The sequence below is a fragment of the Oncorhynchus tshawytscha genome, linkage group LG14, assembly GCF_018296145.1.
Source record: "Oncorhynchus tshawytscha isolate Ot180627B linkage group LG14, Otsh_v2.0, whole genome shotgun sequence".
Classification (NCBI taxonomy): Eukaryota; Metazoa; Chordata; class Actinopteri; order Salmoniformes; family Salmonidae; genus Oncorhynchus; species Oncorhynchus tshawytscha.
Genome location: NC_056442.1, coordinates 20,453,165 through 20,478,865, shown reverse-complemented (window position 1 = coordinate 20,478,865; position 25,701 = coordinate 20,453,165). Strand labels below are relative to the sequence as shown.

General features: G+C 45.1%; 1 protein-coding gene across 2 annotated transcripts; it reads left to right on the top strand.

Moving 5' to 3' along the window:
* The first annotated feature begins 1,142 nt into the window (after positions 1 to 1,142).
* LOC112266681 lies at positions 1,143 to 23,718 on the top strand. Of its 2 annotated transcripts, none has more exons than XM_024444364.2 (6): positions 1,143 to 1,522; positions 2,276 to 3,801; positions 18,734 to 18,853; positions 19,035 to 19,171; positions 21,680 to 21,747; positions 21,955 to 23,718. In XM_024444364.2, exons 2-6 carry the CDS (start codon positions 2,530 to 2,532, stop codon positions 22,137 to 22,139), a joined length of 1,782 nt encoding a protein of 593 aa, XP_024300132.1. In that variant the 5' UTR covers positions 1,143 to 1,522; positions 2,276 to 2,529; the 3' UTR covers positions 22,140 to 23,718. The 2 variants fall into 2 exon arrangements, with proteins under 2 accessions (XP_024300132.1, XP_024300133.1); XM_024444365.2 differs by having other exon boundaries at positions 21,881 to 22,086.
* The last annotated feature ends 1,983 nt before the right edge of the window (positions 23,719 to 25,701 follow it).

Genomic DNA, 25,701 nt, shown 5'->3' with positions numbered 1-25,701 from the left:
GTCTTTGGCCAACATCTTGTTTCCACAGAAGCAGATTCGTGTCTGGAGCTTCTCGTTTGGGGTGGGAGATGCTTTTGTCGCCATAGCTTGGATGCTATGTTTTTAGCCGTCAGAAAAAAACTAGCGTGGTAGGCTAGTCCGACAGCTAGCGATTAGTGGGTTACCTCCGATGATGGCACTCAGTGTGATGGCTGGAAAACGTTTCCGAAAAGACAGGTTAGAAAAGATAGCTTGGTGTAGCTAGTAAAAGCTTTTTTTTTTTTAAACCACAAAAGCTAGCTAGCATGGTGGCTAGCTTGCTAATGATTAGTCACTGATTGGATACAGCTAAGTTGGTCGTGAACGAGTTAGCCGTGTCACAGCTGTACCAGTTTCTCCCTCAAATAATATTTTGTCTAACTATGGTGAAGGAAAAGGAAAATTGTCACCACCGCACAGTCCCGAGAATAGCACCCGGCGAGCTAGTTGTAAAGCTCAAGTCTGAACAGTTTAGCTAGTTCTAGAAACTGCAGTCGTGTTGATGTAAGTTTTCTGATGAAAAGCGAGAAGAGGTGTTTGAATGACTCAGAGACACTGCCTTTTATAGGGTAGGAGGGACACCCTTCCCCAGCGCACACGTCTCGATGTCCAGATAATCATGGCTGGCATAGTACAACCAAAATGAATACTTTGAAAGAGAACCAAACTGGTCTCCCTTTTGCTGTGCCAGGACAACCCACATTTGAGCTCAGTTTAACACTGATTGGCATTTTTTTATAAAAAAAAAATATTATCAAGGGAGGCCAAATGCTTGCTGGCATCAATCAATCAATCAAATGCTAAAGCGACAACATGTCATACTAGTTTGTTCCAGAGAGCATCAGATACAGTACATGGGCTACCCATACTGAGACAGGGGGTCGCTGTTTCCCTCACTCAGATGATTCCACCAGGAACTGATGTTAAATTATGAAAACACAAAGAGGAAAGAGACATTATTTTATCATTTTTATTGGTCAAATATTTGGAGTGTATTCATTGTCATCCATGAATACACTCCACTGTTTCCCTTATATTTTAGATCCTAATATTACACTCTATGAACCTTCAACATATTGAAGATAAATAGTCTGAACACACGCGTGGAATGTATTTTGTTTCTGTAGCAGATTGGTGTCACATGACTTGTTCATGAGCACGTGTAATTGACAGGGTAGTTCGTGGACAGGAGAGGGAGAGCGAGGCAGGAGAGATAGAGATAGATGCTAGTGGGAGTTACCAGCGGAGGATCGGCGGGGGAATGGAGCGTACTTTTTGTTGATTGAGGGGGACCTACCGTTTCTCCCGCGGCAGAAGCGGTAGTTCCCTCCCCAGGACAAGCATCAGTTTCCAAATGTAACTCCGGGTGGTGGACATATATGGATATTTATAGGTTAAACAAAGAAATGTGTCTAGAACATCACCAAGACAATCCCGGAAATAACAGACATACCCTCAGCAGGTCACGTAGGCTACATTGCTGGAAGCTTTGCGTTACTGATAGGTAAGTGTACAATCAGCTGACAAACAGAGGGCTATATTTTGCCCGGGCTACTATTATTACATGCACGTTGTTGAATTGATTTCTGAATCGTAGTTAAACTCACTCCAAAATAATCCAATATAGGCTATCTGTATGTTGGAAGGAATGCAAACACGTGTAGGCTATATGTCTTAAATTATTGGCTATGCATGCAGGCTATACACTGTAGTAATGTGAATGCATAACAAGGTAGAGTGGCATGCGTTCTTCAGATTAGCTGCTCTGACAGTGTGTTTGCCCCCTCATCGTGAAGTGGGGAATTATTATAACCGATATAAATATTATGACTTTAATGTGTTGTTATTGCCTGAAATATATTGTCATAAAAATATTTTAGGATTGAACTGCTGTAAAAAATCGATTACTATTTAACTACCCGAGTCACTATAGCCCCATGTCGGAATAGAATATATTATTAGAATATAATAAAACATATTTAAAGCAATGTAGGCCTATTCTAAGTTAGTCAATAAATGTAGGCAACGCTACATAAAATATTCGGACTACGGTTCAATTTGTCTACAAAGTGTAGGGTCCCTTGGAGCTTTCTTAATTTATGGAATATGAATAGTCTAGGCCTGGTGGGATGATTAGGCTGATTTATGTTTAGCTTGAGTATTTTGTCCCAAGCATGTGAGGCTATACGATTAGCCTACTTATTATAGGCTATAACGGTAATCGCAGTCAAGTAATTATTGTATCATTTTGTTTTAGAAACGTTTCAAGCTTCTGAATACCAGAAAACATTTCAATCGAAGACAAATGTGAAACCATTTAAAGAAAAATCATGAATGAAAGAGAAATTGTGGCAAGGAGACTTTTTAATATGAAACTTCCCACAACTGTGGCACCGCTCCTCTCTCGCAGCCTAGGCAGTTGTGCTGCACTCTCGCTCTCGCACGGTGGCTCCCGTAAAAAATGAGGCGAGGACGTGGGCTACGTGCGCATCTAGCACTAGACGAGATGAAATGGAGAGCTTGGAACACACGGACCTTTTAAATCAAAGCTCTTCCCACGGACACAACAGTTTTCCAGCCTCCGGCGAGAGAGTGAGAAACGGTGAACACATATTTGGAGCTGCCGAGTTTCAACCTTTCCAAACCAACATGGGACTCAATGGACTAAACGGCTACTGCCAGGGCATAGCGCCGGTTGGGAGCGCCACGGCCGCGGAATTACTGTCTGGTCTGGCTTCAAAAACAAGCACTTCCAGCATCACGGTTTTAAAGAAACAGACGAATACTGGGCTGCCGTTCTATAACGGTGGGATTGTGTCTCCGTTCGCAACCATTGAGGGCAGCCACAGTGGTCCCAACGGTTACCCTCCGCAAGTGAAAGGGGTGGGGGAGACACCCAATGGCCTTGCGCAACCCCTAGGCAGCAGAGCACGCCTTGTGGAGAATGGGGACAGAACACAACATGAGAAATGCATTCTTCTGGTGAAGAGGCCCAATGGTGACCCGCAGGTCAAACAGCTGCACCATCGGAAGCGGAGAGGTGAGGAGAACCGGGACATGGGTTCTGAGACGCCCAAAGGTTGTGCCTTATCAGTGGGTTCAGGTTTAGGTACTCTAGGTATGATGGCCTATGGACCAGGTGAGTCGATAACCCCGGACTGCAAACGGAGACGAGTGTCGGAGAGCGAAGTTCACAAAGCGGAGCCCTCCAAACCCGGCAAGGCTGTCCTCCCTCTTGCTGCCAACGGCGACAGCAGCATCAACAATAACCATAGCAACCTCAACCACTGCGCCACCCCTCACCCCTCTTTGCCCGACCCTCACAACAACAAGCTGCACCACAATGTACACAAGGTGATGCTGCTGGGCCCCGGGGTTGTTCCAGGCCAGATGTCCCCGGTGGAGGCCAACAGCATCCAGTCTCTACCGTTACCGGCCGGGGTAGGCTGGTCGGCAGAGAGTATCGCCCAGCAGTACATCGTGCCCTGCCTGACTTCCTATGGTATCTGTGTGAAGGACAGTTTCCTGGGGCCACGGCTGGGTGAGTCGGTGCTGGGCGAGGTGGAGAGTCTGAACCGCAGCGGGAAGTTCCGGGGGGGTCAGCTGGTCAGCCAGAGGAGCATCCCCTCACGGAATATCCGTGGAGACCAGATCGCCTGGGTGGAGGGGCACGAGCCAGGTTGCGAGGGCATCGCCATGCTGATGGCACACATCGACGAGGCCGTGATGCACAGCGCTGCCCACGGGCAGCTGGGGGACTGTGTCATCAATGGACGCACCAAGGTGAGAGAACTGGAAGGGTGGGGGAGGACCGAGGGGCAGGGTAGCAGGTAGAGACGGTGGGTTTGAGGACAGGAAGGGACGGCGTCATCACTTGGAGCACCAAGATGAGGGGAGATGTGGGACGAGAAGCTGGGGAAGAGGGAATATAGAGAATTGTGGAAGGGAACAGGGTGAGCTGGGGACTCAGTGTCATCAATGGCCATATCATGCTGAGGAGGATGAGGGGTGAGAAGGAGGAGAGACTGAAATAGAAAGGATTAGTACCAATGTCAACGTTTTATATAATTCTACGCCATAGATAAGGGGGTGCGGTGTCCCATTTTGATGATATCTCTACTGTGATCCTGAACTGGCACTATCATATCACTGACAAAGGGTGGGTATGTAATCCTGTCTGTTCTCCCTCAGGTAAGTGGGGCCATAGCTGTCCTATATGCCCCCGATTTCTCCCATGCCAGTGTATGCCCCTATTGTCATGCCACTGTTTATGCCAATGTTCTCATACCACTGGCAGCAAGTCAACCTTCTGGGAGCTATCTGGTCTGAGATCGGTGTTTCACTAGCTTTGAAGACCGCTCTTTCAATCTCTCACCCATACGCAAACAAGGCATTCTTGTGGCTGGTTTGGTAAGGGTGCGTGTGTTTGATTGGTTGGTGTCTGTTTGGATGGCTGTGTATGTTTGATTGTTTGCTTGCCTAGCCTATTGTAGGCTTCTTCTGTATGGCTATGTACGTATGTGCTTGTTTGGATCGTTTTTGTCTGTGTGTGTTTGAGATTATGAATGTATGAAAGAATGGTTATTTTTAACCGTCCTCAGCATAGCATAAAACATTAATATTACAAGCTTAGACAATGGCCAGATATGACTGACAGGTTTGGGTTCAATTCAAATTGAAGTCACTCAATTCAGGAAGCAAAAAAAAATGTGTGTGTGTGTGTGTGTGTGTATACACATATATATATATTTTTTTAAATTAATAGTTTCTCCTTTTCAGTTTTAAGTATTCCCTGAAAAGCCCTGTTCAGTTATTTAATTGGAATTTCAGTTGACTTCCTGAATAGACTGACTTCCATTCGATTACCAAGGCGCAGTAGTTGGCTACAGTGCTGTAAGCTGTCAGTGAGCTTGCCCAGTGACGCAGGTCTGGATATTTGAGCCAGGTCCTACGTCTATCTTTGCGTATTATGTCACGGTCCTACGTCTGTCACCCAGTCTCACTGCATTCTCCCAGGTTTCCATCCCACCCTGACCCAGTTTCTCAGCCCACTCAGCCCTCTCCCAAAGCAGGGTTCAGACCTCGTCCTTGGTTCAACTAGACTAGAGCATGGTTTGAGTCCTGTACAAGCCACAGTACATTATACTGATTATAACCCTAGTGTTTCACTGTAAGTCACTTTGATATAATCTGCTACCTAAGTGACTGTGTTATATTAACATATTATCTCAGTTGTTCACTACTGAACCTTGACCCCAGGGTCTGCCTCTTATCAGTGGCGTTAGTCATTGAAGGACTGTCTAGACTTTGTTACGCCACATTTACTCAGAGCTTGAAGTAAAATATTTAATTTCAATATTTATAGTAGATAAAGTCGTGATGGTGGGGATAGAAGTCGTGATAGAAGTGGTAGAGGGCATAGCAGTAATAGTTGTGGTAGTTGTAGCCTTAATAGAATTAGTAGTAGTAGCTATAATGTAGGGTACTACGTGTAATAGTTGAGGTAGTTGTAGCCTCACTAGTGGTAGTAGTTGGGCAATTCCATGGTAGCGGAATTACGCTGAGACTCACATTATTTCACTTTAAAATGTATGCCAAACAAAAGCCATTGCTTTCAAAGTTGAACAAACCATAGAACTCTATGCACAAGGACTACTTTGAACAATTTCACACAAAGTCTTACAAAAACACATTACGTGAAGAACTGTGCAGATACAAAGTTTGGTAACCGAACAAAACTGAGATTTTATCAAGCTTTGCATTGGCACAGTTTTTCCAGTAAATGTGTTTTTATATATTTGAGTGAATTGTTCAAAGCAGTCGTTGTGCTTTGAAATCAATGTTTGTTTTTTGTTTGGCATACATTTTAAAGTAAAAAAATCTCAACGTATTTCCATTATAGTGGAATTGCCCAGTTGTAGTGTAGGGTGGTAGTAATAGTTGTAGCTTTAGAAGTAGTAGTAACTGTAAGGTAGGGTAGTAGTAGTGGTAGTCATAGTGGTACTGCAGTACTTATGGATTTAGCCTAGCGTGCGAGTGGGGCACCAGTTCCAGGGTTAACAGTGTGTGTGCAGTAGAGATGTGAGGGGTAGCAGCAGTACCAGTGTTCAGTGGGTCAGAGCTGTCAGAATATGGGCTCTTCACCTCTCGTGGGGTGCAGTGCGTGCGTGCGTGCGCGCGTCTGTGTAAACTACATTATCAGAACGTAGCTGCGCGGCGACCCCGTCGGAGTAGTAGAGATACACCTTGCCCCCACAGTGACATACTTTCTGGAATACCCAGACACCATGTGTTTGAACAGGGACGTCACTCTCCCAGTCATCAGCCCTTTGCTCCTCTGTCATGGAACTGACTATTCTTCTTCCAGGTCAAAGGTTATGCTTGCTCTGGTCCATGAGTGTGGCAGGCAGGCAGCTGATGCTAAATGGGTTAGTTGAGCCACAAGCCAATGTCCCTGCTCATATGTTCCATCACAACTCCCCTACTCTTGTCTTGGCATACTGTGCCATCTTGAACGGAAAGAATGTCCTTGCTGTGTGTTATGTAGTGTGGTGGAAGTGGATAGAACAGTAGCAATGAGTCATAGATCAAGGTATGAATTGAGGGGGTGGAAGTGGGCGAGGCAAAGATTAGAATAACAGAAAGGGAGGGAGGAGTTCGGCTAATTTACAAGGTCATTGCGCCAGCAGTTCTCTGCTCTTTAATGTTTCTTTTTTTTTTAAGGTGCAATATGCCATTTCCTGGTTGCAGAATTTCTACTATTTTCCTAATTTCAGTTTGTGACCAAACAAGCAATATATAGTGTAGAATATCATTGTACCATCTAAACTGCTGTGAAATATTATTTTCAATAACCAAAAATATTGTATTTTCAGCTGTTTGAAGTAAAACGTAAAAGACGCAAAAACAAAACTTAAGAAAGGAAAGCATAGATAGTGCACAGAACAGATCTACCGCTTGTTGGACTTGCTTTCAATGAGAATTACAGATCTATAATGCACTTTTCTACGTGAATTTAGTCAGGTCTCCTAAAAGTTACATATTGTAGCTTTTAATACTTTTTATATTGCAACAGAATCACAACAAAAGCTATATACATTTACCCCCAACCTGAAACTTGCTTTCGTTTTCCTATGTCGATCTGTACGTAGCTCCGATCTGTATTAGCCTACTGTCTATATGGCTCAGTAAGTACTGTCCCCCACCATTGTTTCTCTCTAATATTATGTGTCTATTCTTTCCTTTTGTCCTTTCTCGTTGTTCCCTCTTTTTCCCCCCCACTTCTTTCTTTCGGTCCTCTCTCCCACTCCCTTTCTCCTGCGTCTTATCAGCCCCTCTAGCTTCTCTGCCAAACTATTTCCCCTCCGTTTCCTTGGTAACAGGGCCATACAGAGCGTAGCACTGCAGTGTGTGTGTGTGTGTGTGTGTGTGTGTGTGCCCAGAATAATGCCACCATAGCACCAGCTGGAGCTCAACCCAATGCACGCTCAGCAAACACACACCAGCTCCATCCAAGCACAACGCAGCAGCGACAATATATCACAAGAAAAGGCGCAGTGAAAGAGTGGTAGAGCGAGAGATGGGTAGAGAGAGCGAGTAGTAGATGAAGAGAAGTGTGGAGGAGAGCAGGAAGAAGAAGATATCTTAGGTAGGGAGAGATGGATGTTATTTCGAAGGAGTGAGATGAGAGGTGGTTCAGAGGGATAGACAAGCGCCCGATGCAGCAGCGCCAGCCGTATCATGAGTGTCTAGTGCAGTGTGCCCTCAGATGCCCCTCCCAGAGAGACTGCCGCGCTGCTGCACACAGGAACGGCCAGGGAGATGCTAGCAACTAGCATTTAGCCTAGCGCACTCACGATCCAGTACCAAGCTAGCTGCTAAGACAAAGAGACATGTAAAACAAATGACGAGAGCATTTACTCTTCTCTGGGTGACCTCCTAGGGAATTTTAGTGCTTGTTGTTTGTCCTGGGAGAGTAGGCTCTGGAAGAGCATGGTTCTTGTGATCTCAGCTTGTTTTGGAGCTTTTTACAGCAGGGGTTGATGACTCATACTGACTCTGAGAGCAGTCCGGACTGCGTTTCGGTGTCCTATGCCAAACAGTCACACATTCTCTACTTACTGTATGAACACATGCCCACTCACCTTTCAAGCGATTCTCACACACAGAGAGCACTTCCCAAGTGCAGTCCATCTTGGGTTTGAAATCCAGCGTGTCACTGTTTGTGTCCCGGTGTGTGTGACTGCCTGTGTGTTTACGTTGTGTTTTGTTTGCGTGTGTGTGTGTGTGTGTGTGTGTGTGGTCTCAGATTATGCTGACAGTAGGCTGGGTTGGTTGCGTTTGCATAAAGAGTCACACTGGTGGGTAGTGTGACGTTTTGATTTACAGAGCAGGGGAGAAAAGAGTGTACATAGTATAAATGACCGCTTTGTCAGGTTACTGGAAATGGAGGAGCACACACACACACACACACACACACACAGAGAGAGAGACAGAGACACACCCTCAGCCCTGTGGTTAGTGTGACTCAAGCAAGATGGGGTCCATCACCAGGCATGACTCATCAAGGCTGATCAGCTTTTTCTGCTAGATACCCGACCTCATTAACAAGTACACACTCAGCCGCAGCGGAGGGAAAATGATGAGTTGATTTCAGTATGGAAACTGTGAGATGATGGATACATACGATTAGAGAGGTGAAGAGGAAGATAGAAATATAATGGGATTTAATGGTTGAATATCCAATAAAGTTTATTTCACTAGAAATAAACCTGTAATAATACAGTCCTATTTTTCCTATTTGCTTCCAATAATTCACAGACGGGCATTACTTCATCAACTTATGTCAGTGTCAGCTCAGCTGGTTAGTCAGGCCCGAGACTTACTGCAGGTCCACAGAGAGCCTTAGAACCCAATGTACCTGTATCGATCCCTGGACAGGCGCCGTCTGTCCTTAGCTCAACCTTACTGACTCATCCAGAAATACACAGGCCAGCTGAGCACACAGAGTTCACCTCAGTCCAACACATTTGTCACTGTCTGATCGGCACAGAATTTGCCATCACAGCATAGAACAGCTCACATCCGCCCAGTCCAGTAAAACCCACACAGGCCCACTTCAGCTAAGCTCAGCCTGGCAAATCCCCAGCCCAGTATACACCTACCTATCCCAGTGCTAGTTAGTTAGCCTAGCACTACCCTGATGCTCTCCCCTCTCTCGTCTGTGTGTCTGTCTCATCAGGGTCAGGCCCTGTATTTGTTCAGCCTTATCTCTCTCCTGCCTCTGTCCTCTATGCCCCTTATCTGCTGGCAGTATGCTATGACAGTGTGCTCGGCCCTTTTTATTTTACTTCTTTCCAGGAACAGCCTGTTCTCTCTCTCTGGCCTTCATCTTGGCAGGCAGGCATGCGGGCAGAGACAGGAGGCAACACTATTAGGGCATTAATGCTGGTGCCAGTGGTGCTCATTAGATTGGCACGGAGGCGCTGAGAGATTTGAACAGAGATTGAAGAAGGCTGATCTGATCGCGACACGTCGGGTCATGCCGTTTGAATGAGATCAGGGGCTGGGAGCAACAGGAGAGGAGAGTGACTGGGATGCCGTTGTATGGTCACGGTGTTTGTGACATTCATATGCCGGTTTGACTGACTCTCACAGTTCTGGTTGACTACTGGCTTAGATCTCTACTAGCGCTGGTTTGGACTGTGTCATGTCTATATGAACGCTGGTGTACAAGAACTCTGTGTGTTTGTACACGCGTGTGCATATCCTCCAGGCTAGGGCTGTGCTGTGGCACGGTACATGTTAATTGTGGTTAAGTATGCAACAGTTGCATGTGCTCTCGGGCCAAACAAATGTGCACTTATAAAATACTACATGCATACATGCAGTGGGCTGCAATCTTCAACACCATGGTCAGTGCAAGCATCAAACATCTATTGGCTGTATATCTACCACTAAGCAATCACACATATATTATTGGCTGTATATCTACCCCTAAGCAATCACACATCTATTGGCTGTATATCCACCACTAAGCAATCACACATCTATTGGCAGTATATCTACCACTAAGCAATCACACATCTATTGGCAGTATATCTACCACTAAGCAATCACACATCTATTGGCTGTATATCTACCACTAAGCAATCACACATCTATTGGCTGTATATCTACCACTAAGCAATCACACATCTATTGGCTGTATATCTACCACTAAGCAATCACACATCTATTGGCTGTATATCTACCACTAAGCAATCACACATCTATTGGCTGTATATCTACCACTAAGCAATCACACATCTATTGGCTGTATATCTACCGCTAAGCAATCACACATCTATTGGCTGTATATCTACCACTAAGCATCAAACATTTTATTGGCTGCATATCTACCACTATAGTGCTTTTCCCATTTGTTTCCGTTGACATTTTTTTGCGAGGGTAATGAGTGAGGTTAGGGGATGCGAGGTTAGAGGATGCGCCTATTAGCGACTAAAACATTCTGGAAGCCCGCTGGAAGTGCTTGACAACATAAATGTTCACCAGCATTTCTCTGCGCCCTCACACTGATTGCTTAGCAACAGAGCAGAGTGAATTGAGACTGTGATTTCCATCTCAATCCCAGATAAAGAGCTCTTCCACAGTGAGTCGGGATCAACGCAAATGCCTTAGTAAGGCCATTCTTCCCCACAATGCAACACCACCACCCATGGTGCTGATGACATCATATTTCCCAGAAGCAGCCTGACCCTGTCGTGAAGGAACACCCCCCCCCCATCTGTCAAAACACAATACATTACATTAGAGCAGCCAGCCGTATTTTGAGTGTTCTTAAAAAAGCTACTGTACCGATTTATACTGTACTATGTTCACTAGCCAAACCTTTAATCAAGTCTTACTTACAGCCCATGTCCTGTGTGTTTATACACCAAAATGTTATCAGTTGAATTATGTAGCCACGTTCAAGAGTCCCAAGTACAGTAAATCACATCGGGATTACTGTAATGTCTGTCCTCTACACACTGACTCCTGGAGGGACTTCAGATGAGCTCTGTCCTGGCTGTGTGTGTGGGACTTGTTGGTGGGTAGAGACCAGCGGGTTGGGGCTGGAGTCAGAGGTTAATGAACACACACACAGCGCGTGAGCGTCGCGTGGTAATGAGGCGAGACGATGGTGGCCGGCAGGCTGGCCAGAGAGTCACACAGGCAGAAGGGAACACTTGTACTTTGGCCTGTATCACTCTTCCATAACGAGACTGAGCCAGATTATGGTTTGGCTACAGATGGGAGTATTTGGGTGTCATCTTGGTATCCTGTGGCTGTTCACTATGTCGGATATGATTATTGAGGTGTGTATTTGACATACAGTGCCTTGCGAAAGTATTCGGCCCCCTTGAAATTTGCGACCTTTTGCCACATTTCAGGCTTCAAACATAAAGATATAAAACTGTATTTTTTTGTGAAGAATCAACAACAAGTGGGACACAATCATGAAGTGGAACGACATTTATTGGATATCTCAAACTTTTTAACAAATCAAAAACTGAAAAATTTGGCGTGCAAAATTATTCAGCCCCTTTACTTTCAGTGCAGCAAACTCTCTCCAGAAGTTCAGTGAGGATCTCTGAATGATCCAATGTTGACCTAAATGACTAATGATGATAAATACAACCCACCTGTGTGTAATCAAGTCTCCGTATAAATGCACCTGCACTGTGATAGTCTCAGAGGTCCGTTAAAAGCGCAGAGAGCATCATGAAGAACAAGGAACACACCAGGCAGGTCCGAGATACTGTTGTGAAGAAGTTTAAAGCCGGATTTGGATACAAAAAGATTTCCCAAGCTTTAAACATCCCAAGGAGCACTGTGCAAGCGATAATATTGAAATGGAAGGAGTATCAGACCACTGCAAATCTACCAAGACCTGGCCGTCCCTCTAAACTTTCAGCTCATACAAGGAGAAGACTGATCAGAGATGCAGCCAAGAGGCCCATGATCACTCTGGATGAACTGCAGAGATCTACAACTGAGGTGGGAGACTCTGTCCATAGGACAACAATCAGTCGTATATTGCACAAATCTGGCCTTTATGGAAGAGTGGCAAGAAGAAAGCCATTTCTTAAAGATATCCATAAAAAGTGTCGTTTAAAGTTTGCCACAAGCCACCTGGGGGAGACACCAAACATGTTGAAGAAGGTGCTCTGGTCAGATGAAACCAAAATTGAACTTTTTGGCAACAATGCAAAACGTTATGTTTGGCGTAAAAGCAACACAGCTCATCACCCTGAACACAACATCCCCACTGTCAAACATGGTGGTGGCAGCATCATGGTTTGGGCCTGCTTTTCTTCAGCAGGGACAGGGAAGATGGTTAAAATTGATGGGAAGATGGATGGAGCCAAATACAGGACCATTCTGGAAGAAAACCTGATGGAGTCTGCAAAAGACCTGAGACTGGGACGGAGATTTGTCTTCCAACAAGGCAATGATCCAAAACATAAAGCAAAATCTACAATGGAATGGTTCAAAAATAAACATATCCAGGTGTTAGAATGGCCAAGTCAAAGTCCAGACCTGAATCCAATCGAGAATCTGTGGAAAGAACTGAAAACTGCTGTTCACAAATGCTCTCCATCCAACCTCACTGAGCTCGAGCGGTTTTGCAAGGAGGAATGGGAAAAAATGTCAGTCTCTCGATGTGCAAAACTGATAGAGACATACCCCAAGCGACTTACAGCTGTAATCGCAGCAAAAGGTGGCGCTACAAAGTATTAACTTAAGGGGGCTGAATAATTTTGCACGCCCAATTTTTCAGTTTTTGATTTGTTAAAAAAGTTTGAAATATCCAATAAATGTCGTTCCACTTCATGATTGTGTCCCACTTGTTGTTGATTCTTCACAAAAAAATACAGTTTTATATCTTTATGTTTGAAGCCTGAAATGTGGCAAAAGGTCGCAAATTTCAAGGGGGACGAATACTTTCGCAAGGCACTGTAGCTGCTTTGCACCACGGTATGCAGACGGCTGACTGGCACTGTAATGGATTCAGTGGATTTGAACATGAAGGACTTTGTCGTCACTCTGTATCGAAGCTTCTGAGCTTGACAGTTCTGGAGTGACGCTGAATGATACTGTCTTCTCTCCCTGCTCGCTCCTCATTCCTTGCTGATAACTGAGCCAATATTTGTCTAAATGAGCCGAGCTGGAGTGAAAGAGGAAGTCAGTCCTCCGCTCTTCACCAGTGTTTACTCTTCCCCCTTGTACTCTGTGATGGGCTGGGAGAGGGGAGGAGAGAGAAAGGAGGAGCTATGGAGGGACAGAGGAGAGGGAAGGTAAAGACAGAGAGAAAAGGAGAAATAATGACAGAATTTTTAAAGAGAAGGGAAGACCAAGTGAGAGAGAGAACAAAGGGAGGCAGAGAGAAACGACAGTGGAAGAGTGAGAAAAGAGAGGCAGAGTAAAACAAAAAGGGAGAAAAGGTTCATGTTCAGAGTCGGTGAAGGGATGAGGTGTACTGTACTCTCCAGGGTCCTGATCTGTATCGTGATGAAGTATCCGTGCCCTGACAGAACACACCGTCACCGGGACCCTGATGGCTTTCTTTCTCACATTCCTGCTCTCTCTCTCACGCACACACACCAAACCTGACCCAAATAACCTCCCCAGCAGAGATAAAGGCTAGGGGTCCGATTCCGACTCGAGTTAAGCGTGAGTAAATGGACCGTAATTCCATTTTTATCCACTTCTCTATGCATATTCTGACCTTGAACGTAAGCATGAGAATAGCGTGCTATTCGTTTTGGGTGGAGATGGACTAAATGACGGTGTGGCTGAGGTATCTGTCTACAGATACGCCGTTTTCTGACCTTGATTTAATTCCCTAATAAATTACACAACCTTTACGAGCGAGGAAACCAAGAATATGGTCTACCGAACCTACCAGTTCCAAGTGGAAACCTACTTCATTTTCCCCCAGATAGAAATAGCACCATTCTCCATGCACTGTAATGTACAACTATAAGAGCTATTGATACGAGCTAGGTAAATGAGTAATCCATTTGGATAAGGGAAGTGTAAATATAAATGACACTTGTTTTAGTTATATTTTAACTTGTAATCACCGGAGACAAATGTGAAACCAGTCGTATGGCCGAAAACTGAAATGCTGTGCCAATATGCAGAATTTAAATTGTATGGCCTTTTAACTTTCAGGGATGGGCACTCTCGAATATCTTATTTATAGGCTACCCCGACTTTCTCTGTTGACCATTTCTGTCATGTTAAATATTACCCACTATCAGTATCGGCCGTCAGTAGGCCTAATAACCGCACATATCTAACTGCCAATTTACTGTTAGTTCCATTCAGTTGGTATAGCCTACATTATCATTCCATTTAATTACATTGTTTAGTTTACCTTCATTTGCTTTCTCCGCAAAATGACGGCCAAGTGGTTGACTTGGGGGCAGTTCCACAGACACAGATTAAGATTAGTCTTGGACTAAAAAGCAAGCTCAATGGAAAATGCTTTTTATTTCAGTATTAGGATTAATCTGTGTCTGGGAAACCACCCCTCGGTGTTCTAGAGGTGTTGGATCAGAGCCTTTGTGACACAGTATTATTATTAGGATTAGTATTGAACAAGGTCATACATCATGTGTGTTCACCATGTGTGGCATTGGATCTAGACGTGCTAATATGGCTAGGTTTACACAGGCAGCCCAATTCTGATATTTTTTTCCACTAATGATTCTTTTGACCAATCACATCAGATCTTTTTCAGTGCTGATCTGATTGGTCAATTTTTTTTTGTTTTAAGTTCAGAATTGGGCAGCCTGTGTTAAATGTGGTGTTGGTGATATGTGGTGTTAGCTTTTCGCATAGTCGCGTGCAGCGAAGGAATGTGTACTCCCAGCCCGTTCAGAAACACACATCCCTAGAGAAGCACAGCCTAACACAGCCTTGCCTAGCAGGGGGAAATGCCAGCCAGAGGCCATTGTTACTCTGATACTCAAGGGACTGTCTCCAGTCCAGTCCAGTACAGTACAGGTGAGGTTGAAACATTAGCTGAGAAGTTACATGCTCACTGTCCAATCCTCAACAGGACCAGCTAGTTAGAGTTTGAGTACCGTCTTGTGAAGACGATAACCCATGTCTTTCTCTATAAAAGTTCTTAGAACAGTCCGAGTTTATAGTAACGTTTGACCCGTAATGTATGCATGTGGTCCTACACAACCGTGTTTAAGACACAGAGAAATCATTGGGACACTGACTGTCTCTATACAGAACCATGGGACTCTGAGTACAGTAACCTATATGGTGCCCTATGGAGTGGAATATCATCCCTACGAACACCAGTGAAGGGGTTAAAGTAACCGAAAACACAGCAGAGCCATACCATTTCTACTGCTTACCGCCTAAAGCGTTTTACCTGATTGGTGGGTAAAGGGTTCGGCCCACTGATGATACGGTACAGGCTCAGTGAAATGGGGGTGGCGACATGGCTGCCATACCCGGCCATTATGGCTTAAAGGCACAGCGTCTAGTTTCACAGCGCAGACTGAGTGTGCATGCTTCACTCTTCACACGATTTAAAATGGGCCATGGCACAAAACCCTTATTACAGACCCGCCGCCACGTTAGTAGCCAAACAAAAACCTAACCCTTGTAGCCCTACAATTACAGGTTAAATGGAAGCTCTAACGTTGGTTACAGGGAGGCCCTTACTCTCTTTATCACCTTGCTTAACTCACACAGTGCTCTCTCAGAACCCATATATAGGGTAAACTGTCCTCGGCTCCTGGTGAGGAGGATGGAAGTTTCCCAGCTCCCAAGGCCAGGCCAGGCTGTTTCCCTGCCACCCTTACCTCCCAATGCCGGGGTGTTCCAGTTGCCTCACGGGGGAGGGAGGGAATGTCTGGGTTGTGTTTTTATAACACGTCTTAAAGGGGAACTGCACCTGCTGATTTGGCCTCTTTTTTTCCCCCCTCTTGTTCCTCAAGAAATGCTGGCGGCCATGATGGAAGCCAAACACGGTGTGGTTTGATGTGGGTCCTTGCCACCATAGAGTACCACAGTATGAGTCATAATACCCTTAAAACCTAGCGGTCAAAATAGGGAAATAGGTTCCAATCGTTTTTCCACAGGAGATTTTAGAAGCACTTAAAATAAGGGCTGTGTTTTGTGTAGGCTTACCCTGGCGTGACAATTTGATAACCGTGTAAATCTCTCGTACAAGGTGACAATATAGTCGGCAGTATTTAACCCCCCAAAAAAAAAAAAAAAAAAATTGTACCGCTAATTAGCTGCTCAAAGAACTACAAATGCCTGATGATTTGGACACGACTGCTGGATTGTGGCAAAGGTAAGAATCTCTGGATTGACCATCTAATGTTAGCTAAATGTAGTCATTAATAAATTGGCAACATTTCTTTAAATGAACAATTCTTTGAACTGTCTTGTGCAAGTTTTAAAAGGACCCAATACATGTTAGCAAAGGTGTCAGCTAGAGATGACGTGCAGGAGCTTGCAGGGATTTGTAGTTTTGCATGCATACTTTGATGCTAATTAGCATTTTCGAATCTGAGAGTAAATAAAGCCAAATATACTGATAAAAGTCACCTTGTCCGAGAGAGATTTACACGGTCATCAAAACATCACGACAGGGTAAACCTACACGAAACACAGCCCCCCCTTATTTGAAGTGTTTCTAAAAATCCCCTATGGGAAAAATGAATGGTGGAAAAATGATTAGATCCATTTCCCTGTTTGACCATGAGGTTTCCAGGGCTTCTGAATCAAGTGCACCTTCCCGCCAATAGCGCAACACAAAAAAATTAAAAAGGAGCGCAAGCCTTGTTGTTGGCTTTCATACAGAAATGTTTGAAGATCGACGAGTCGATTGCAATCGACCGGTTTGTAACCACTGATGTAGAATAAAACAACCCTTTACATAATTGCTAATATAACAATGTGGCACCTTTCATTGTCATTCCCAGCCGATACAGATACTGGTGGTGGTAATGGGGCTACCTTGGCAAATATTTCAGAGTGGTCATACCTTCCTGTGTGGTGCCCAGTATACAACAGGAGTTCCCTGATCCTGGTGTAGAACACATAGGGTTTCTCCCTCCCCATATTGACTGATTCAATTCAATCATTTAAAAAAAAGACGAGACATTAGTATCAAGCCCGTCATCACATCATCTTGCAAGTTTCCATGTCCTGGCTCCATACATGTTTCTGTGAAACACAAACACACATAGTCACTGTTCAGTTATGCCTCAGGATGGCATGTCCTTTTCATTGGAGTCGAGGGAGACTGGCAAGGGTACTTGTCGCATTACACACTTTCATTTGGAGGTCTTGCCCGACAAGCTTTAAAAATAGCAAGTAAACAGTGAATAAAATGATTTTTGGAGGTCGTTAAACCATTGCAATCACATTGCTGGACATGTAATGAAATCCAACTTTGCTCCTTCTGGTAGGTCCCGGAATCCATTCATGACCAGGAGATCAGTCTGGCCCCCAACTGTGTACTTTGTCTATCAGAAAAAACACGGTCAACAACTATCATCATACCTCAAATATAAACATAGCTCGAGAAAGAACGTAATCTTGTTTGGAAGGTAATTCTATGCTTTATAGATGTAGACTGACTGCCTCCAGATTGGATTAGATTCAGGCCGGTGACGCCCTTACACTCTGCCACCAACTGTGACATGTTTTGCTATTGACCTGGGTTGGTTTGAGTTTGTTGCTGCTAGTTAGTACACTATTGTAGTCATGCATGAGTTAGCTAGTTAATACCACCATAGCTGCATCCAATATTAATTTGTGCCCTAGACATGGGTTGCACATCAGAGGCTAATGTGACTGTAGTCTAAATTACACTAACTTAGAGTGGCATGGAAATACGATGGCTTTACTAAAGTAGGCAAATAATTGGTAGGAAACCATTTTGCCATAAGATGTTGTCAGATTTACTTTAGAGAGATGGCAATGTTGCCATTACTGTTTGTCAAAAATAGCTAGCTAGCAATGTTAACATGTTAAAATACGGCAGTCCCCTCAATCTTAGTTAAGCTGGCTAAAGTTACAGTATTTAGCATCTAAAGTCAATCTGGCAACATCACAATCATGATGATCGCAATCATGATGTTATCGTGTTTCCAAGCCCAATCTGAATTGTATTAGGTAGGCTAACGTTAGCTAGCAAGCTATGCTAGCGATAATGGTGATGATTATCAAAATATACATAACCAGATACATAACCAGAAGTCTATTGTCTAGCTACCAGTATACTCACCATCACTGGGGACCAACGAACTTCCACCTTTTCTGCATGATATAGGGTCCTTCGGCAGGGCATGCAAACCATAGTTGTTGGCTGTGCATCCTGCTGGTAGCATGCATTCCAAGGTCAATCTGTACAGGGCTTTTCAGTGTCAAAAGGGTGTGACCCTTTGAACGCATTGGTTGGGGGCAATGAAACAACCAAGCCCCGTTTAATAAAGGGAAGCGAAGTGAGTGGTGGGGAAACTTTAACGTCCTATGGGACTCCCGGCCACGGCCAGTTGTGGCACAGCCCGGTAATGAACCCAGGTCCTGCACTGCAATGTAGTGCCTTTGACCACTGCGCTACTCAGGAGGCCTGAGGTGTGTATTCTTACTGTAACCGACTAACATCCCCGTCTTCTCTCCTCAGGCTATGGTGGCCTGTTACCCAGGTAACGGCACAGGGTACATCCGTCACGTGGACAACCCTAACGGTGACGGCCGCTGCATCACCTGCATTTACTATCTCAACAAGAACTGGGATGTCAAGGTACAATGGAACATTGAGTCTCATATCTAATCTACCGTATTTTACAGTCCCACCAGATCTTCACTGTCTGCCATGGGTTTCGAACCGGCAACCCTCTGTCGACTCACCTGCCTCTCTAACCTCAAGGCTATGGATAAGGCACTGTGCATCTAACATGACACCTATGTGTGTGTGTGGTCAGGTTCAAGGAGGTTTGCTGCAGATCTATCCAGAGGGGAAGAGTGTGGTGGCCAACATAGAACCGCTGTTTGACCGTCTGCTCATCTTCTGGTCCGACCGCAGGAACCCACACGAGGTTAAGCCAGCCTACGCTACACGGTGAGTGACCACACACACACACACACACACGGGAAAGGATATACGGACACGCTTGGTGCACAAATTGATGATGTATGTCGCGCAGCTGAGAGTCGAGTGGAGACATACAGATTTAAACATTCGTCCTGATGAGCCCTTCCCAGCTAGCTAATTTATGCTTGTGGCTAGAAAGTTCAGTGAGAATTTGAAACTTGTCTGCCGAATTTGGGACCTGGGAGAGTGTTCAGAATCATTAAGTTTTTAAATGAGTTTTTTTTTTTTTTTTACTATAATGCCATAGTTGTAATTTTTTGGTGAAAACCATGCTTTAGCTGTCATCCTGGCCTGATACTTAGCTACACTATCTAGATACTTCCCCCGCTCGCCAAGAGGGCCCCTTGGTGGTGTTGTGTTGCCGGCATGCGGCACAAACTCTCCCCGTTGAGCAGTAACGTTAGACTGTATCATGTTGACACCTAGGTGGTTACTACCACATGCAGTATTGCGTATTTGTTTCTTGTGTAGGCTGCTATCCTTCTCAAAATAAAGTGGGATGGAACAAATTGGCAACATTAACCCCTCGCCAGAGACATATGATACGGCTGCCCCGGGGGAAGCAACGACGTAGCACCTCCATACAATACCGTTGCACCCGCTTGTCGTCGCGTTAGCTAATTGGCATGTCACGTGACATCCAGATGAGGACCAGTACTACAAAGTTATTTCTCCCTCGCATATCTAAATAAACATATCTTTCTTTTACCCGTTTCAACTGGCACAGTGCTGCTTTTGTTGCCAGCATAACCTAGCTAGCTGGGAAGGACTCACCAGGATAACTGACTGAACCAAATCTACTCAACTCTCAGCTGCGTGACATACGTCATCTATTTGGGCACCAGGCGTACCCGTATGGCCCATCCGCGAGCGCGCGCACACACAAATGCATGCTGACATGGACTCGCACTAGGGTCAGAGAGGTGACACAGAATGTACACTTACAAAGCCACTGCATGCTCGCTGAGACGCAACGTATCCCAGCTCCCACACACTCACAAATGTCCCACAGGTATTGTATACTCAAACAGAGATTTACTATGTACTAAGGCACACAAAGTCATTCCCAGAGAGGGTTTTTGGATGACTCCCACTGCTTTCAGTTCCCTGAAAGTGTGCCACATCATTTGACCATAACCACATCCACTCAACCTCCCACCCCACCCCACCCCCACCACACTTCCTCTCTGCAGAGCCGTTACAACCTCTAACCCACTTTTTTACCTTCACACACAGTGCAGTATCTGTTCACTAAAGGCTCTTAATGGTGTTGGGGATGCTTTTACCTGCTCTGTTAAAGGGATACTTCAGAGTCAGATGAACTCATGGATACCATTTGTATGTCTCTGCATCTGGCATGAAGGAAGTTAGAGGTAGTTTCGCAAGTCAATGATAACTAGTGTTAGTGCAGTGACTGGAAGTCTATGGTATCTACTAGCATGCGCTAACACTCATTAGCAAATTCCTTCAAACTGCACGCAAGACAACATCAAAATGGTATCCGGGAGTTCATCTGACTCTGGGGAAGTAGATAAAGGGCTTCATTGCCAAAATCCCAACGTATCCCTTTAACAGATTATAGATCCACTCTGATGCTGATGATTCACTGTTGAGAGAAGTATGAACTCAGCCAGAGCCTATTCATGACGTTGTGATCATGCAGATGATTTTTTTCATATAGATACTGAATGCTGGAACGCAGTAGTCAGAAGTATGCCACAAAAAGTTGACACGTGATTGGCCTGATTCTAGTTCTCCTCTCTGTCTGACAGCTGGGGGGTGAGGTGGGGCTCAGGACAGGAAGAACGTATTTCCTGACTGGGATTGGGGTCAGGGGTGGAGGGAGAGAGGGAGGGCGGTTGGTTCAGTTGCAGCTCTCGTGCTTGAGGGAGAGAGACAGGAATAAACAACACAACCCCACTGAGAAGCCCCACAGGAGAGTCAATGACCCTGACTTTACCCGTCACGGACCAAAACCAGCTCAGGCTTAACCCGCCACGGACCAAAACCAGCTCAGGCTTAACCCGCCACGGACCAAAACCAGCTCAGGCTTAACCCGCCACGGACCAAAACCAGCTCAGGCTTAACCCGCCACGGACCAAAACCAGCTCAGGCTTAACCCGCCACGGACCAAAACCAGCTCAGGCTTAACCCGCCACGGACCAAAACCAGCTCAGGCTTAACCCGCCACGGACCAAAACCAGCTCAGGCTTAACCCGCCACGGACCAAAACCAGCTCAGGCTTAACCCGCCACGGACCAAAACCAGCTCAGGCTTAACCCGCCACGGACCAAAACCAGCTCAGGCTTAACCCGCCACGGACCAAAACCAGCTCAGGCTTAACCCGCCACGGACCCTATATAGCTCAGACTTAACCTTCTCCTATGCTGTACTATACTGTGCTGAATTAGTCTGTACTTGCTTGTGAGCTGAGAATCTCTGTTGTCAGTCTGATCAGATCATCGTGTGTTACAGCTATGCCATCACTGTCTGGTACTTTGATGCCAAGGAGCGGGCCGAGGCCAGAGAGAAGTACAAACTGGGTGAGTTACAGTTCTGAATGTCTGACTTACATGTACCGTAATAGCGTGCATGAAACGGTTTATGCACTTTGTACAGTACGTTTTTCAAAGTGTTTTTGACTCTTGGCTCCACTGCCATTTCTTGTGTCCATAGCAACCGGACAGAAAGGTGTTCAAGTGCCCGTCACTCAAAACAACAAAAGCTAAATCTTGTTCATTCCCCCCCAGCTCTTTATTGGTTGAGAGGAGATACGGCAGCATCTGATTGGGCAGTTGAGGGAAAGAGGGCGGAGATGGAACAGTGGACTCAGTTGGCGAATGGAGCGAGGCAGGGTCAGACTGACTCAGGTGGCATAAGCGCCAAAGAGGATGAAAATGACTCCTCTTCATCAGATAATTCAAAAATTATTTAAAGACAAAAAACTGAATGGACAGACTCTTGTTTTTGCCTTATGAATAATCAGCGCTATTATAATATAATCAGAAAGCAATCTTCTCTGCTCTCGCAAACTTTTCAGCTCAGTCAAAAGGGGTAATATACAATAGACATTTCTCCAATCAAAAAGCAGGCCTAAGGAGACAGGAGCACCATCTGCGGCGTCGGAGGAATACGATTGCATCTGTTTTTCAGGGGAAAATGAAAAAGAGCTTTTGGACATTAACAAGACGATACTCCATCTTAACTCCACCTTCACATTTACTAGATTGGTTCAACAGTGCAGAAGAGAACCTCGCCATGTAGTTCTCTCATCAGGTTAAGACAGTTAGGGAAATGTGATTGGAGGTCCTGACTTTCACACACATCGTGACACATCCAGTGTGTTGCCTCAGCTACGCCCAGCCATCAGTCAACAACGCACCATTAAAGAGGAAGTGACCTCACAGGAAAGGGTCTTTTACATATCACACAGTAGTGTGACATTCAGCTATCCCAGCATTCATGTTGTTGGAGACCCTGTTAGGGTATCCACCTGCCACCAGTGTACAGAGAAGACTGAAGACTCTCTTTATCGCAGAGAAACACGAAGACTCTTTAACTCAACTAGTCAACAGAAAAAAAAATCAATAATGTTTGTTCATGTGACAGTCAGTGAGAAAGGAGTGTGTAATGTCAGAAAGCAATGTAGTACAATTCCAAGAGCGTGTTTTTGTTTGAACGTTTTTGAAGACGACACCTAAACAAAGGTGGGTCGAAGGCAGGTCGAAACAGGGTTTGCTGAATGTTATAGTGTGTGTGTGTGTGTGTGAAAATGTACTGTACAAGCAACCCTGTTTACTAGTACCTTGGTGGTCCCAGTTGCACCTGTAAGACCCACCCCTCCCTATACGGAGACTAGAGGCTGCATCAGCACTATCATCACCTACAGTGCATTCTGGTCAACTCAAACATACAATAGATTGGACACAGTTCACCACAACATCTGAATCTAACCTAACCCAAACCCTCAGTCAACCTTGTTATACTCCACAGAAGCAAATGTTAATGCACAGAAGGGTCTGTGTGAAACTACTGCAGTGTCTAACTATACTTGTGGGGACTAGAAGTCTCCACAAGAATGGTAAATTAACAAAAAGTCTCCAAGAATGGTAAATAAACAAATTTAACTGTGGACATTTTAGTTTGTCTCCACAAGGAAAAATTATATTTCTATGGGGTTTAGGGTTAAGGAAAATATGATTTTGAATGGGAATCAATTGTACCCCCCAACAAGGTTAGTTAAATGTGTGTGTGTGTGTGTCTGGCCTTGAATGGGGATGCGCTTGTGTGTGTGCGTGTGTGTGACAGACTGGGTAAGAGAGAAGTAGAAATTGGACTTTTCAGAAATGCTATCTGTGAATGATCAGTGTAAATTTAGAAACAAACTGCTTTTATGCTGTGGATAATATGGTTGAGATGCAATAGTGACTAAAACAATGAGAACAAAAAAATGTTGCCTCCAGTTTTTTCAGAAATTTTGCATTATTGAATTAAAACGTGTTTTTGTACAAGAAGACTTGTTTATTTTTTGCCTTCTTGAACATGGAGTACTCCTTTCTGATTCTGGACAGAGTCACTGATACAACACAGAGCAGGGACCCTGACACTGTCTGGACATTCAGGGGAATTATGACCGATACAATCACACACACTGAGGCCATACAGTAAGAAGGCCACTCTCTTACCACAATCATGCAGCCATTTCCTCTCCCAGACCTGTCTCAGCAGTGGTGAGGGAAGAATAGGGAGGTATAAAGATAGACTGAATGGCAAGAGACAAACAGAGAGAGTAATATTAAACTGTGGTGGGTGGGCAGCTTGCATGTCACTACAGATTTGAGATCACAGCGTGGTCACACGGTGTTCTGAAGACCAGAATGAACTCCATGGCTCCAATTTTTGACCAGTAGTGCACAAGGGAATAAGGGTGCTATTTGGGACCTAAGTCTATGATATCCCTGAATCTGCCCCTCCCTCTATACTAACCCCATTCCTGTTCCTCCTCTCTACCACTTCTTTTTATAACCTAAATGCTCATAGCCTCAGCCCCCTTTATGTAACCATTTCAATATCAAGTATCTACCAACACGGCTGCTACAGTATGACAACATAAATCCACTCACTCACACATAATTGGAAAGATAAACCCAGCCACACAAACACACACCAAGACAATGGTCCTAGTGCCTCTCACTTCTCGTCTGGGAAAAAAAAGTGCATTCACATCCACTTCTTTTTCTGTACCCTCCTGGAGCCAGTCCAGGAGCCTATAGTCGCCACACAAGCACAACCTCAACCTCTCAGTACTCAGTGTTCAGGGCCCATCTCCACAAAGCGTCTCAAGAGTAGGATTATATGAACTGATCCTAGATCAGCACTCCTACTCTGAGGCGCTTTGTGGATACGGGCCCAAACATCCAGACAAGCAGGCTGCAATGATGAATGGAGTGTTCCTATTGGAAAAAAAAGTGTGATCACCATAAAGAGAAGCCCTGGAGTGTGGCAGGGCCTACAGACAATCACGGACTACGAAAGGAAAACCCGCCACGTCACGGACACCGACGTCTTGCTTCCAGACAAACTAAACACCTTTGCCCGCTTTGAGGATAACACAGTGCCACCAACGCGGCCCGCTACCAAGGAATGTGGGCTCTCCTTCTCCGTGGCTGACGTGAGGAAGATATTTAAACGTGAACCCTCGCAAGGCTGCCGGCCCAGGCAGCATCCCTAGCCACGCCCTCAGAGCATGCGCAAACCAGCTGGCTGTGTGTTCACCGACATATTCAATCTCTCCCTATCCCAGTCTGCTGTCCCCACATGCCTCAAGATGGCCACCATTGTTCCTGTACCCAATAATGCAACGGTAACTGAACTAAATTACTATCACCCAGAAGGACTGACTTGTCATCATGAAGCGCTTTGAGAGACTAGTCAATGATCCTATCACCTCCACCTTACCTGTCACCCTAGACCCACTTCAATTTGCTTACCGCCCAAATAGGTCCACAGACGATGCAATCACTATCACACTGACCTATCCCATCTGGACAAGAGGAATACTTATGTAAGAATGCTATTCATTGACTACAGCTCAGCATTCAAAACTATAGTACCCTCCAAGCTCAACATTAAGCTTGAGGCCCCGAGTCTCAACCCCACCCTGTGCAAATGGGTCCTGGATTTCATGAAGGGCCGACCCCAGGTGGTGATGGTAGGAAACAGCATCTCCACTTGGCTGATCCTCTACACTGGGGGCCCACAAGGGTGTGTGCTCAGCCCCCTCTTGTTCTCCCTATTCACCCATGACTGCTTGGCCATTTCATTTATTTAACCTTTATTTAACCAGGTAGGCTAGTTTGAGAACAAGTTCTCATTTACAACTGCGACCGTGCCAATATAAAGCAAAGCAGTGCGACACAAACAACAACAGAGTTACACACAAGCGTACAGTCAATAACACAATAGAAAAAAAGTCTATATAGTGTGTGCAAATGGCG

Coding starts and splice junctions, on each gene's coding strand:
- LOC112266681 (XM_024444364.2), top strand. CDS start 2,530: ATGGAGAGCTTGGAACACACGGACCTTTTAAATCAAAGCTCTTCCCAC. Junction 18,854..19,034: donor ACAAGAACTGGGATGTCAAG/GTACAATGGAAC, acceptor GTGTGTGGTCAG/GTTCAAGGAGGTTTGCTGCA. Junction 21,748..21,954: donor CAGAGAGAAGTACAAACTGG/GTGAGTTACAGT, acceptor ATTCCCCCCCAG/CTCTTTATTGGTTGAGAGGA.